The sequence below is a fragment of the Sycon ciliatum genome, chromosome 8 (genome assembly GCF_964019385.1).
Source record: "Sycon ciliatum chromosome 8, ocSycCili1.1, whole genome shotgun sequence".
NCBI classification, from domain to species: Eukaryota; Metazoa; Porifera; class Calcarea; order Leucosolenida; family Sycettidae; genus Sycon; species Sycon ciliatum.
In genome coordinates, this window is record NC_088650.1 from 25,951,220 (window position 1) to 25,966,313 (window position 15,094).

Below are 15,094 nucleotides of genomic sequence, written 5' to 3' on the forward strand. Positions count from 1 at the left end.
TCTGTGTTTCCCTCTTTCCCTCTCTGCTTCTGCCTCAGTCTGTGTCTGTGTCTGTGTCTGTCTCTCTCTCTCTTTCTCTCTTTCTCTCTTTGTCATTTTATCAATACTATTGATACTACAACAATTGACATGTGACTGTGCATTCTATGTGCTCAGCTATGTTTGGTATCCATGGCAATACCTTAATCCTACTGAGGAGGTTGGACTATGAAAGTGAAGACTCATGGCCTGTCTTGATACAAACAGAGGACAGTGGTTTTCCTAGACTCACCCATCGTGTAAGATTTTCTATTTGACACCAATCGGCTGTCGTGTTTATGAGTGCACTCGATTCTATTTCCTATGCTGATACACTGTATGTTACCGCCAAACCTTTCTGGTGTTTGGAGCATCAAGTGATCAAACAAGGGTCTACGTGGGCAAGGGTCTACGTGGGCAAGGGTGTACATGGGCGTTCTGACACCAGACTTACCGGTAACTTTTTAGTTTTTCCTGCTCGTGGAAGCATCCGCTTCTCACATTCATTGTAACTGGACCAATGAACTGAGATTGAACAGATGATCACCAACTGTGGAGGTGTCCTTAGTCTAGACATTTGCACAACTGGATGTTATTGTGTATGTATTTTGCAAGCAAGTCTTTTTGTGTAATAATAATAAAAGAACAGTTCGCGTACAGGGCAGCAATGCAGTGTTAACCTTTCCGCTTCTGTAAATGTTTGTGTTCATGTACTAAAAAAATCGATATTGATGTATTCATGTAATGAATTCAGTTTAGCGTAGGCGCACATCTCGCAACTACGTATCTGCTGCGCTACAGCGCCCTCTACGGTTCTGGCCGCGGCACTTGTTTAGCGCGCCTTGCCGCGACCGGCAAGACCGCCTGCTGTGCATCACATTAATTTATGCGTACGCCATCACAATAATTAATTCAGTTTTGATCGGGTCCGAGTCCGCAACGTGGCACATCTCCTTGCCATTCTCAGTTTTGAGTCTTCTCTGCTTTGGCTCATGCCCGACTTGCATCCTGCTGCCTTTGTCTTTTGCTGACCGAACTGTCATTGCCTAGTCATGTCGGGCACCAGGAAGAGAACCCGTCGCGCAGCACCTAGCCCTGTTCCCGACCCACCTGTTTCTTCGGCTGCGGACCCCGAGCTGCCGAGTAACGCTGCCTCACCACTCGACGGCGGACAATTCAAGCAATTTATATCTGACGAAGTCCAGAAAGCCGTCACCGCCGCCCTGGCAGAAACGGTCTCCCCACTGCTTGCCACCATCGGATCCTCGCAGCCTTCCCCCGCCATGGCCGTACCCACCGGAAATGCTGCGCCAACTGGTCCGGGTGCTGGCTCTCTATCTCATCCACTGAACGTGCCGTCTCACGTGAGAGAGAGGATTTTGCGAGGTGAGTGTGTTGATTTGAATACACTGTTACCGGAAGCTCTTGGGGCACCAAAGCGTGACACGATTCAGTTGAATTTCAGTGGGTCCAGGACTGTTGAGCTGCTGGATCCCAGCTCTGGCGGGCATGTCGAGAAAGTTCGTAGGCATGTTCACGACCTGGTTACATGGCTAGAAGCCTGGTCCAGATATATGTTCGTACTATGCTCGCACGCACCCAGCCGTTTCTCCGAACTGATGGCATATCAGGCCACCATTGTATCGGCCAACTCCTCATACTATCCGGAGGCCTGGCTCGAATATGACCGGGAGTTCCGTCTGGCAATCTCTCTTGACCCCAGTAAGCGTTGGGACGCCATTGACGGCAATCTCTGGCAACTGAAAATGACAGGCCGCTCACGCCCGCAGTGTAGCACATGCCGGATCACTCACCCTCCATCGGGTAGCCAGTGCCCTTTTCGTGCCTCCCGAGTACCAAACCAGCAGTTTGCACCACGGTCTGCCTACACCAAGTCTGGCAAAGAGATCTGCCGGAATTTCCAGCAAGGTCGATGCTCCAACACCGACTGTAAATTTGCCCACGTCTGCTCCCAATGTGAGGGCGCACATGCCCGCCCCTCCTGCCCGCGTCGCTTCTCCACTGGCAACCAGCGGCAGAACAAAGCTTAATGAACTGCATCTCGATAGTAGCATTCTCCGGACACACCCTACATTCTTTCACACTTGCCGCACACCTATTCACGTTAATCGCCTCCGTTCCTTACTGCGTGCACACCCCGATCAAGCTTTTGTTAAATATGTACTTCATGGCCTTACGTATGGTTTTGACATCGGCTTCAATGGCCCACGCCAAAGCAGCATGTTCTCCCCTAACTTACCTTCTGCGAGGATGCATCCCGATTTTATTACCAAATACCTGCAAGAATGTTGCTCCCGCTTTGAACTGCTAGGTCCTTTTTCCTCCTCGCTTTTTCCTTTTTTTCATTGCTCCGGTGTTGGCTGCGTTCCGAAAAAGAACGGCCGCTTTCGTTTAATCCACCATCTCTCTAGCCCAGAGGGTCAAAGTGTTAACGATGGAATTTCACGTGAAGATTTCAGCTTGCATTACATCACTATTGATCACGCGATCGATGCCATTATGCAGTACGGTCGTTCTGCTTATCTTTTCAAACTTGACATTCGGAGTGCTTTCCGCATTGTACCTGTGCGGCAGGAAGACTGGCCTCTGCTAGGTATTCACTGGCAAAACCAATATTATTTCGACACTGTGCTCCCCTTTGGCTTACGCTCCAGCCCTGCCATTTTTAACTCTATTGCCGACTGCCTTGAATGGATTGCTCGCTATGAGTTTTCTATTACTGACCTGCTCCATTATCTAGATGATTTCCTTTGCATTTCTCCATCGGAGCTGGTGGCGAACCAACGTGCTTCAATCCTGCTTCGCTGTTTTAACTATGTCCAAGTCCCCTTGGCACCTGACAAAGTGGAAGGTCCAGCTCAAGTGCTGTCGTTCCTGGGCATCGAGCTGGACTGTGGCAGACTGGAGGCCCGGCTACCAGACACCAAGTTGCAAGATCTCCGCACCTTGCTCGACCAGTATGTCAACCGTGGCGACATGACCCAACGCGAACTCGACTCACTATTGGGAAAACTCTCCTTCGCAGCTCGGGTAATTATACCTGGTCGGACATTCATGCGCCGACTCTGGGATATTTGTCACCGCTACAGTCAGCCACACTATAAGATCAAACTCTCAGTCGAGGCCCTGGAAGACCTGAAGTGGTGGCAACGCCTCCTCTCGCAATGGAACGGAAAGTCCTTCTTTCATATGCCAAATTGGACCCCGTCTCCCGACATCCAATTGTTTACCGATGCCAGCGGTTCGATCGGCTGGGGCGCATGTTATGGCCATCGCTGGATCCAGGGACAGTGGTTGCCGGAACAAGCCGACTACTCCATCGAGTGGAAGGAGATGTTCGCCATTGCCGCAGCTTGCTCCTCCTGGGGCCTTGAATGGCGCAAGCTCCGCATACTCGTGTACTGCGATAACGAAGCCGTAGTGGCATGCCTGTCCAATGGTTGTAGCCGCTCCCCCCCAGTCATGGACCTGATACGACGGCTGTTCTTCATGTGCGCTAACTTTGGCTTCATTCTGTCAGCAAAGCATATTCCAGGATGCACTAACAAAGCCGCTGATGCTCTGTCTCGTTTTAACATGCAGGCGTTTCGCGAGGCGGTTCCGGGAGCTCGGGCGACAGCCGACCTGTTCCAGTCATTCTAACTGCCGCGGACGAATTAGCAGCACGATATGCTGCTCACGCTCTATCCGACAACACCAGACGAACGTATTCCGCCGGCGAATCTAAGTATCTCAAGTTCTGCCAACTTCAAAGATGGTCCCCGTTTCCCGCTTCAGACCTAATGCTGAGTAGTTTTGCTGCCTCCCTAACCCAGTCGGTCAGACCAGTGACTATTAAGGTTTACCTCAGTGCTATCAAGAACCTGCACCTGGAGCTCGGTTATGTCGACCCGACCGAGGGCGCGCACTTCCTCAAGCGAGTGGTACGCGGTATTTGCCGTTGCCATGGAGTAGCCGCTGTCCGCCCCCGGCTGCCAATCACGTTTCCTATTCTCTGCAGTCTGGTTGACACCTGCCTAGCTGCTCCAGCCATGTGCCCTCACGACAAGCGCTGCCTGCATGCCGCTATGCTTGCCGTGTTCTTTGGTTTCTTCAGATGCGGTGAACTGCTAGAAGCACCTACCACGCGCGGCTGTTTGACATTCGAGTCAGGGATGCTCCATGTGCACCTACCACGCTCGAAGACAGACCCGTCCGGGGAAGGTACGACGGTGCTGATCGGGCCAGCGGTGCCGCCATACTGCGCTGTGAGAGCCATGCTCACCTACCTCACTGCAACCGCCTCTGCTCGTCCAGGCAGTGCTGTGTTCATCCTGGCCAACGGGCAACGCCTCAACCGCAGCACTTTTACAGCCCACGTACGCACGCTGCTTAGCACCAGCGGCGTGGCAAACTGGCAGGACTATGCAGGCCACAGCTTCCGTATCGGGGCCGCTACCACTGCTGCCCTTGCTGGCGTCCCCGACCACCAGATCCGCTCCGCGGGACGGTGGCGCAGTGATGCATGCCTACGCTACATCCGGACACCACCGTCATCGGCCCGAACGCTGGCCAGCAAACTATCCTCAGTAAGATCATCTCCCTGACACCGATGTTTCTCAATTCACACAATTCCCTCATAATGAACTATGCTATGCTGCACTGCAATACTGTTGTGTATGGGTATGTACTGGCGGTATGGCGAGTCACTCATAACTGGTCTGCCTTTCTATTGCGGCATTATGGCCTTATGGTCCTGCCTTTCCATTGCGGCAATCACAGCCTCCGGGCTTCTGCCTTCCTGCGGCAATCACAGCCTCCGGGCTTCTGCCTTTCTGCGGCACTCGCAGCCTCACGGGCTCGTGCCTACCTTGCGGCAAAGACCAACCAGTTCCTCGTCACCAGTACTTACCCAACACAACCTAGCCTTATTCGTGTGGTGTATGCCTGTCTGCATGCCGTCTGTGTGCGCGGAATGCTAATGATGTATGCCTGCCTGCATGCCGTCTGCGTGCGCGGAATGCTAATGATGTATTCATGTAATGAATTCAGTTTAGCGTAGGCGCACATCTCGCAACTACGTATCTGCTGCGCTACAGCGCCCTCTACGGTTCTGGCCGCGGCACTTGTTTAGCGCGCCTTGCCGCGACCGGCAAGACCGCCTGCTGTGCATCACATTAATTTATGCGTACGCCATCACAATAATTAATTCAGTTTTGATCGGGTCCGAGTCCGCAACGTGGCACATCTCCTTGCCATTCTCAGTTTTGAGTCTTCTCTGCTTTGGCTCATGCCCGACTTGCATCCTGCTGCCTTTGTCTTTTGCTGACCCACCATCCCACCACTAACCATTAATACTACATTGCATCATTCCTACTTCAAGTACAATAAACCTGGTGGCGAGTCACTCATAACTGGTCTGCCTTTCTATTGCGGCATTATGGCCTTATGGTCCTGCCTTTCCATTGCGGCAATCACAGCCTCCGGGCTTCTGCCTTCCTGCGGCAATCACAGCCTCCGGGCTTCTGCCTTTCTGCGGCACTCGCAGCCTCACGGGCTCGTGCCTACCTTGCGGCAAAGACCAACCAGTTCCTGGTCACCAGTACTTACCCAACACAACCTAGCCTTATTCGTGTGGTGTATGCCTGTCTGCATGCCGTCTGTGTGCGCGGAATGCTAATGATGTATGCCTGCCTGCATGCCGTCTGCGTGCGCGGAATGCTAAAATAGAATATCTATTTGGGCACTTCAGTTGGAGGTGTTATGGCCCCTCGAAGTAGCCCAAACATGGCGTTCTATCAGAAAGAGACAGGTTTGGGGAACAACAAAATTCCAGGCTGCATATGCTGCTTTGTATAATCATGCCAGTAATGTCCATGGTAGTAGGTCATGTTAGCGTAGATTTCTAACCGAGAATACACTGGTTGAAGGCACAGGCTTCTGTGTGAGGACACGAAACCGCTATTCCTGGCCCCGGTTTGATACGGTGCCAAAATGCTTTGAAATTCGAAATTTGCAAAATTGGCCCGAAAATGATTGACTTTGTATTGCTATTTGCATTGCACTAAGTTAGTTTCATAAAGTAATGGCGAAATAATGGTAGGTAGTTGAGCTCGTTCACCTCCTGTATACAGAAATATGCGAAGAAAAGATCGTCTCTCATACTTCATTCCAGTGTATTTGATTCCGCAGTGTGTGATCACAGTAGAGTGACGCGCCCAAGAACGTTGTTTCCAAGGGGCTAGCCTGGGACGTTCTTATTTTTTCCGCAATCTGGCTGCGTTCTTACAACCCGTTCTTAGAAACAATCCGTACTGAATCATATTTATCCCACAAGCTGCCAGAAAGCCAACACCGCCCTTCTTAACTTTAGGCTGTGGCGTTCCTAGTGTTTCAGGCTGGACGTACTTGGGCTCTCCACGTTCTTCAGCGCGACTCTACTGTATAGTGCCGCACTGAATTCCGGAAAAAGAATTTAAATTTACTTATGATTCTCATCATCTAGTACAAGCCTACCTCATAGGATCAAAAGAAAAGCGAACTCCTGTTTGGAAAAGTTAGTTTTTCTTGTATTTCGGTGTATAAAATGCAAACGTGTGTGTGTGGCTTTCACAGGCCCCGAACATAGGGAAGGATTCCTGATACACTAGCAAAATTTAAGGATTGATAGCTGACTCTCATGAAGCTTCAACCCTGAAACGTTCAGCGAAATTGGGGAGAAAGTGGTTTTGACCTCGGATATTTTTCGCGATATAGGCCCGAGCAACCTTACATTCCAATAAGTCAGTTTTAAACTATTGAGCAGAAACACAAGCCTAGAGTAAAATTGTTCTCGTAGTATGTGCATATGGGTGCAGGAAAATGAGTTACATCTCATACGTTTCTAGCAGAATCCGCTTCCCTACTATGTGCCAACATGTCCAAAGAGTTACAAATAACGGTGTGCGACATGTCATTCTAACTTTTTAATTTAAATTAATTTCTCTGTCCTCTTATTGTTTGAACCAGCTCTGCCTCTCGGTACTGAGCACTCTCTTGGACAGCCTGGAACCTCTCTGGGTTTTTTTAAAATTTAAATTAATGAATTATAGGGTACCTCACTTCAAACTCTCCAACTACGGTCTCTTCGCTGCATAAGTTCACTTCACTTCCAAAAATAATAATAATATTAGATACAAATGGAATGCATTCCATTTGTATCTAATACATATATTTTTTTTTGGAAGTGAAGGGAACTTATGCAGCGAAGAGACCGTAGTTGGAGAGTTTGAAGTGAGGTACCCTATAATGTGTGAATGGCTGCAATGGAGTCTGCGAGTGCTTAGGAAAGTTTAAATTAATGAATGGAAAACATGTTTTACTGTTTTTTTGTTTCAGAATGTTGTGTACGTCAACGTCATTGATGTAAATGAGCCACCTAGTGAGATTGATATGGACTACCAGCCAACACTTGAAGAGAGCATCAGCCCTGGAACTCTTGTAGCCAATTTCACTGTTATGGACCCAGATGTAAACCAAACCCATACGTGCCACATAACGGAGGGTGAAAGTAGCTTCATTATCAGCAGTGGATCTACAGCGTCCGGCGGGGAAGCCTTCACGATTTTGGTAAATCAATATTTGTGCTGATTTTTGACACTGAAGCTTAAAACTACCTACACTACCCCCCCCCCCCCCCCCACACACACACACATGCCAGGACTAATGCACTTTGAAGTACCCCACGCCCACATGCCATGATTATAAATAAGGCTTAAGCACTTTGAAGCAGTCTGAGGTTGTGAGTTTTGCTGTTGGTGATTGCTTTTGTCAGATGAGATGATCAGGTGTGGAGATCACCTTGTAAACAACTCGCCTTTTGCACACCTCTCTCTCTCTCTCTCTCTCTCTCTCTCTCTCTCTCTCTCTCTCTCTCTCTCTCTCTCTCTCTCTCTCTGTGTTTCATTTTACTATTGTCCTGCATAGATCTCTGACAAGACAACTCTGGATTATGAGGCTGGCACGACAGTGTATGTGAAAATCAATTGCTCCGATGACGGCATGCCATCATTGTCAATTTCCAGAACAATTGCCTTCACTGTGGAAGATGTCAACGAGCAGCCCACGGGTATCCTGATCTCCGGAAATCACGCAGTTCCCGAGAACTCACCACCTGGATATGCTGTGGGGACATTATCTACTGTTGACCCTGACATGGGACAGATCTATACGTACATCCTCATTGGAGATGCGGTGAAAACATTCATGGTAAGCTTGTTTGTGTGCTGCATGCTATCATGACCATTCAATGATCTCAAGCTGTCTTTGTGATTTGCAATCTATCAAAACGGACATGGTAAAGCGTGTTATCTGACTCTAGAGGTGATGGTAATGATGTCATGGGGATGAACAAGCGGAACTGCTTACGGAGTGCTAAGTATACAGCCTGCGCGGGTAGCTTCGCTTGAACCAGTGCATCGCAGTGCTGCGGCTTTGCCAAGGCTCTCAAATTATGATGCAATCCCATAACCTCTAGACCTCTAGTGTTTGTAAAATATCGGGCATTTTCCCCACAGGTGCGAAAGGACAGCTTTCAATACAGGCGTGTCTGATACTGCAAAAAAAATGTAATATTGCAATGCCAGGCGCACTCCCACATAGCATCTTCCATCCCATGACTAGTGGCATATAGCTTTGTTTGCTTGCACCTGTGTTCATGTCTTGTTTGTGACAGATCATTGATGCATCGAATGAACTTGTTGTCAAAAACAACACTTTACTCAACTATGAGGAAAACACTCAGATCACTGTTACAGTTCAGACTACTGACAATGGCGTACCTGCCCGCTCTTTCATCCACTCAATCAACATCAGCATCAGTGACATCAACGAACCCCCAACCAACATACGCCTTCTTGGCAGTGGAGAACTGAAAGAGGATGCGGCCAATGGAGACATACTGGGACGTTTGACTTGTGATAATCCAGAGAAAGCCCAGACACTGTCATACACGATCGACTCTCCAACGCTGCAGGTTTCTCAAACTATGTTCTCCGTGTACACAAATGCATCAGGAGCGTTTGTGCAGCTTGTGAACAACACGGATATGGCAGGCACTAGTATACTAGCGTTTGTTGTTAATGTTACTGACAATGGGCACCCGCCAGAGTCAGGTCTGCAAATGATCGCAGTAAAACTGATTAAGCTTGACCCATGTGCCCAGGGCACTCGCAATTGTGGCAGTGGCGCATACTGCCAGCGTGTTAATATGTCATCGGCACTTTGTCCTTGCAAGTCGGGATTTGTTCCTAGCTCCATTCCCGACTCGTGTATGCAACGTGACGACTGCATTGCCATGTCTGGGGAGGCGATTATACTGTTAAGCCATGGTGCAGCCTCTGGATCACTACCACCAGCAGCAGCAGTGTCCTCCACACCAGTGTCAGTATGTGAAAACAATGCAACGTGCATGGACTTGACGAACGACTATGTGTGTAGCTGTACTCCTGGCTTTACGGGACAGAACTGCGAGATCAGATTTGACCGGTGCACACTACAGCCAGGCCTTTGCCAGCATAACGGTACCTGTGTGGACAGCTCACCTAACACTGGCCTAAGTTGTGTGTGCCCCATCGGATATAACGGAAGTCATTGCGATGTGAATCCAGATGATTGTCCAGGTGCCGTTTGTGGAGTAGGTACTTGCGTTGATGGCCTAGCCATGTTCACATGCACATGTCCTCCGTCAAGGACCGGCCGCATCTGTCAGTATGCAAGCGGAGCCTGTGATAGTGCACTCTGCACTGGATCTGATCAGTGTATTCCGCGCTCTTTGGACGATACATCACTGATAACTGTCAGCTCTTCAGAAAAGACCCAGTACATGTGTGTTCCTCCGTCGTTTATTGTCAATGATCGTTTCCACACCGATAGTGCACTAACCGACACGGACAGAGAGAAATGGGAAGATACTGTACGTGGCATTAAGATCATGGATGCAGATGGCAAATATATATCTCCAGATGACATCATTATCTTACCAGCAGCTACTGATGATGAGATCAGCTATGTAGTCCTATTGGATGATGCTCCTGTAGACCCGTACACAGTGAAGCATGCCATGAATACCACTTGCCATCCGCATGAGCATGCACTAGCCCAGAGACTTGCCCGGCTCTGCACCGACTTGGTGCAAGACGCTGTGGAGCCACAGAGCCAGGCCGCATCACAAGCATCTGAGCAATCTGATCATCCGTACCTTGTTTGGGGCATTGTCAGCGGTCTCTTACTGGCAGCTCTTCTGATCTTGATTTTAGTGACCATCAAAGTGCAACACACCAAGAAACTCTTAGGCCAGAGCAAACAACGAGAGCGACGTCTCCAGGCCCCAGTAGACGACAGCGATGCTCTGGCTGCGGAGTTCATGTTTGACGGCTACACCGACTATGTGTACTCAGGTGGCGACCGTCACTTCTCTCGCAATCCGCTCTACTATGATCCAGCGCTTGCCGTGAATGGCGAAGATCCTGATGGCCAGGGCAGTACAATGGTAAGCGAGTATGATGATTGTCTTACGTGTTCTGAAGTTTGCTTCTGTACATCTGCATGATGTGCTCTGTGCAGTCCACATGCCGTGTTTCCCCAGATACAAGTCACACATATTTACCAGTAAAACTCGAGGTCGAAGAAAGAAGTTCTTTGCCACTGACAATTTTTGTGCAGAACAACGAAACGTCACAGAAAGGGTTGAGACTTCCTGCCCAAGTGATTTATTTGCATTGAATAAACTTAACTTGACAGGTATCTGAAATGGATATTTGATTCCCTATCAGGTATGCCCAACCGTAATCTTTCGCATAATAAGAAGAGCATAGTCTTTTAAAAATTAAGAAGGCCGCTCTGCTTGAATGGCGACTACACCATAGCTGAGTGGTAGAGCTCCGCCGTCCTGTAGCGTTAGTACCTAGCTCGATTCTGCGGTTCAAATAGACCTAGACATTTTCGAATAATTCAAATTTGATTTGAGCTTTTTGAGAATTTTCTTCGGGATATTGCTCTGGCAGTTTCTGCAATCTTTCTCGTACGGATTTCTAGGCGATTGGATAAAAAACCGCTGGATTCGGCCTGGGTTAGAGTCCCATTGCGAGCACTCGAGCACTGTATGCAAATGCGCAAGTGGCGCAGCACAGTGTGCAGTGCCACTACAGTGTGAAGTGCCACTACAGTGTAAAGTGCCACTACAGTGTAAAGTGCCACTACAGTGTAAAGTGCCACTACAGTGTGAAGTGCCACTACAGTGTAAAGTGCCACTACAGTGTAAAGTACCACTACAGTGTGAAGTGCCACTACAGTGTAAAGTGCTACAACAGTGCAAAATGCCACTACAGTGCCACTACAGTGTGAAGTGCCACTACAGTGTAAAGTACCACTACAGTTTGCTTTTTGTTGCCGCTGAGCTTGCATGCTGCTCTTCGCCATTTGCGAGGAAAGACGAAGCATGTGTTTGTGCACATCCAGATATTGGAGCCTCGTACAAAACGTTTGACGAACAGCAGCCGATAGTCGTTGAAGATCGAAAGAGAATGATGTATGGTTTGCTTTACCAGTTTCGTTGAATTCTCGAAAAGAAGCGCAGTTGGCTTCATGCCTGCTTGAAGTCTAATCCGAATTTCGACCCCCCCCCCCCCCTCATTCTGAGTACAATCTACAACAAACATTCGAAAAGAGCTGGCTGAGCCAATACCCTTGATTGCAATATTCAAAGGAGGAAAGTGGTGTACTATGAGTTTTGTACAGTATTTCGAATCACGTGACCTAGCAAACCAGCCCGAGAATTGCCACACTACGCCCCTGGCGTGACACCTAAATGGTGGAGGGAAAGGGATGAAACTCACACCAAGTGACGCAAGTGCTAATGCTGACCTGCTACATTTATACACCCGGGGGGGGGGGGGGGGGCACACTACAAGTTCCTACTGACTGTGGATCGTCACAGCCGTACTTGTACAATTGCCCCACTTCCAAGCAGGACCTAGAACCTGATCCCTCTTGTTTCTCAATCCGACAGTCCTAGCCATACCCTATATGCCTACAGTGCTGCTAATCCAGTCGAGTCACTCAAGTACGCGCCTGGCATTGCACCCCCTAGACCTGCGAACACTGGACAGAGACGGCGCACGGCGCGGCGCACCCTTGACTCACGTGACTGGATTATATGGAGCAGCACTGTACTTACCCTCAGCTTAGCAGAATCTGAGCATTGCCTACTTCGGAGTAGAGTGTTCCTGAAGATATGCGTTGTCTGAAATATCCTATTTTCACAAAACGCCCCTATGCAATTAGAGAAACCTGTTGCTGTTGTTGCATGCTTCTTATTCCCTGCTCGTAGGTTACCTCCTCGGTTTATGATGCTTTTCAACCAAGCAAGGGAGACATGAATGACCAGGGATCTCAAGCAAGCATTTATGCCACTCTGGAGCATGTTGGTACGCTTGTCTTTGCCGAGCCACGCGGCTGATAAAAAATCTTCTGCAATGAAGGCTACAGTGCCTGCAAAGCACGATGCCGTAGAAATTGTGTTGCGTGTGAATCCACTGAACATGGTGTACATCGTAGTGTTTATTGATTCTCCAGTAGAACTGCAGGTCTGCTATCAGTGCCTTTTTCTTGATACTTGTGATCAGCAACTGGTACACCTCAGTCAAGGCTCCGCACTGACACCTGAAGTAATTCCAGAGTTGGGGATTGCTATGCTAATGCTCAGTGTTCGATCCAGCAAGGGAGCCACGAATGTACCCCACTGCACCAGGCTGAGTTTCGGACAAAGAAAAAAACATTCCGTTGAAAACATCTATCCAATTCGTACTGTCTGCAAGTCGAATGGTACATATGGTTCTCAGCATGGTCATGTAGCTCATGTAGTTTATGTGAAATATGGTGTGTGGTATCATCCAGGTGGAGAGGAAGGAGTAAATGAACTCTATTCAGAACTTCAGAATTCTGCGTCCTCTCCGTTCCCAGGTAAGTCCTGTGAAGTCCTAAACAGAATATATCCCTTCGTGCATTTTTTCTAACGATATTTTCTTGGCCTCAGCATCATAACATTAGATATAATATATAAATTACGTTTTCTAACCGAGGGCTTGACGACTATGAATACCCAGGTAGAGCAACCAGGAGCTGCGGCACAAGCTACTTGAACTGTGCTAATCCATGTCCGTTGTAGAATGCTTGTGCCGAGTTTGACAAATATTCTTGCAATCTTCTTCCTTTTTGTGTTCATAAATCCTTCAAATATCAACAGATTATCCAAGGAACTAGTGTACAGTGAGGGTAGTCAAAACACGTACTTGAATAATTCATTCAATCTGGAGTGTTGGCTGGAAGTGCGGGTCTGATGGTTATATATTGCACTGTTTGGTGTGCGTGTGTACTAGGTGGAGCCATTGGCATGACCAATCCAGTGTACGAAGGTTTCCGTGACGAGCCTGAATACACTACGGCCGCTGAGGACTACAGCGCGCTCTCTTTTGATGACGGACGCAAAATGCCTGCTGCTGTTGTTGATACTTCTACTGCCACCACCACTACCGGCACTGCTCGCGGCGTGTCTGCTGCTAATGTTGATACTGGTGCTGACTACAGCGCACTGGAATTTGGTGGAACCACTCCGACCAATCAGACTGCAGCAAACTCAACTGCCGGTACGAACAATGACTACAGTACTATCCGTGAAGCCAAATCATCTGCAGCAGGCGCAGCACGTTCATCCAGCTACAGCACGCTAGACTTTGGAAAACGCCCAAGTCACACGTCGAAAAGCCGTGCGTTCAGCACCACTCGACCGGCTGATCCATTCAATGAGACCGGTGAATCTTCCCTACAAACAACACAGCAGCGTAGAGACCGCAAAGCTGCTCAACCCCCTACTAACCTTGGTGATAGTAAGAAGCAGGTTCAGATTGCCAATCTCATCGACAGTATTGACTGGCCTGAAATGTCCTGAACAACGGAATACTGATTTGGATTGCACTTATATTGTCCATAATGGAGTTGACCGACACTCACCTGTTTTGCCTGTTTCGATAGTCCATTGAATCCTTTGGGCACTGGCAATATGATTATCGTGATGACATTCATTTGAGTACTGGGTCGTTTTTTTTCTTTTTTTCCTCTTCACTAAAATATTCTCTCAAATTTTTGTTGTCATCGTTTATCACAAGTACTTTCTCTCTCTTGAGACAAAAAGGTTCCGTTTTCGCAATAGTGGATAGTAGATGACTCATCTGACCAGAATTGCTCTGAATACTCCTGGATATGGAACGGGGAACTGTCTTCTTTTGCGTTTTGTGTCTCCTCTCCTAACTTATCTATTCTCTCAAAATTCTCACTCTTAGTGGCGTTAGTTTTACTGCATTTCCGCACAAAGCCACTCTCCACTATTCCCAGTGGTTGTGGCAAGCAGTTGCTGAATACTCATATCTCGTCGACAAGAACGTTCCTGAAAAACGGAATAGCAGACTATGTGCTTTGAGCATGATTTAGCTCGGATCTTCACAGCACTTCTCTTGTCACCACAACATTTTGGGCATGCATTTTTCTAGTTCACGTTTTGTCTTACAAATTCAGGAGCGAGATGTCCAACTTGAATTCAACAGTTTCAATGCCTGTGAGAAGTGTGTGCCGTCTAACGTAAGGGCTGCTCGACACCCAGAGCTCCTTGAGCCTGAACGAGTGCATGCTAGAGAAGCAGTTTTGTGTTTGCAACTCACATTGTGTTGCTTGCAGTCACCCAGATGATGAAGCTCAGCCGAGGGGAATCCCGCATCTCACACTGATATTTCAGTAGAAATTTGTGGTTACTATTGCCAACATGGAACGCACACCCCTTTCCAGATTTTTATGCACGGTGCTACTATTGACTAATACGGTTATTTTCAGTGTGTACACTGGTATAGTTTGCCTATGGTTACATGTGTTGCTGCTGCATGCCATAATCACTTTGATCTGGGTTTGAGGTCTGGTTGGAGTGCGTAGGCGTAGTCAAGACTAGCACTGTAACATGTATGCACATGCTGTCTTACTCACCCGCTGTAAT

The 15,094-nt window shown here is 48.3% G+C and overlaps 1 protein-coding gene across 1 annotated transcript in view; it reads left to right on the forward strand.

Moving 5' to 3' along the window:
- The window catches only part of LOC135822499 (protocadherin Fat 4-like), a 137,762-nt gene extending 123,102 nt beyond the window's left edge, over window positions 1–14,660 (forward strand). The window contains exons 105-111 of the mRNA XM_065335280.1: window positions 157–278; window positions 7,396–7,626; window positions 7,984–8,265; window positions 8,732–10,546; window positions 12,386–12,482; window positions 12,952–13,017; window positions 13,434–14,660. Coding sequence (XP_065191352.1) covers window positions 157–278; window positions 7,396–7,626; window positions 7,984–8,265; window positions 8,732–10,546; window positions 12,386–12,482; window positions 12,952–13,017; window positions 13,434–14,002 — 3,182 coding nt within the window. The 3' untranslated portion in view covers window positions 14,003–14,660. The remainder of the gene's footprint in view (window positions 1–156; window positions 279–7,395; window positions 7,627–7,983; window positions 8,266–8,731; window positions 10,547–12,385; window positions 12,483–12,951; window positions 13,018–13,433) is intronic.
- The last annotated feature ends 434 nt before the right edge of the window (window positions 14,661–15,094 follow it).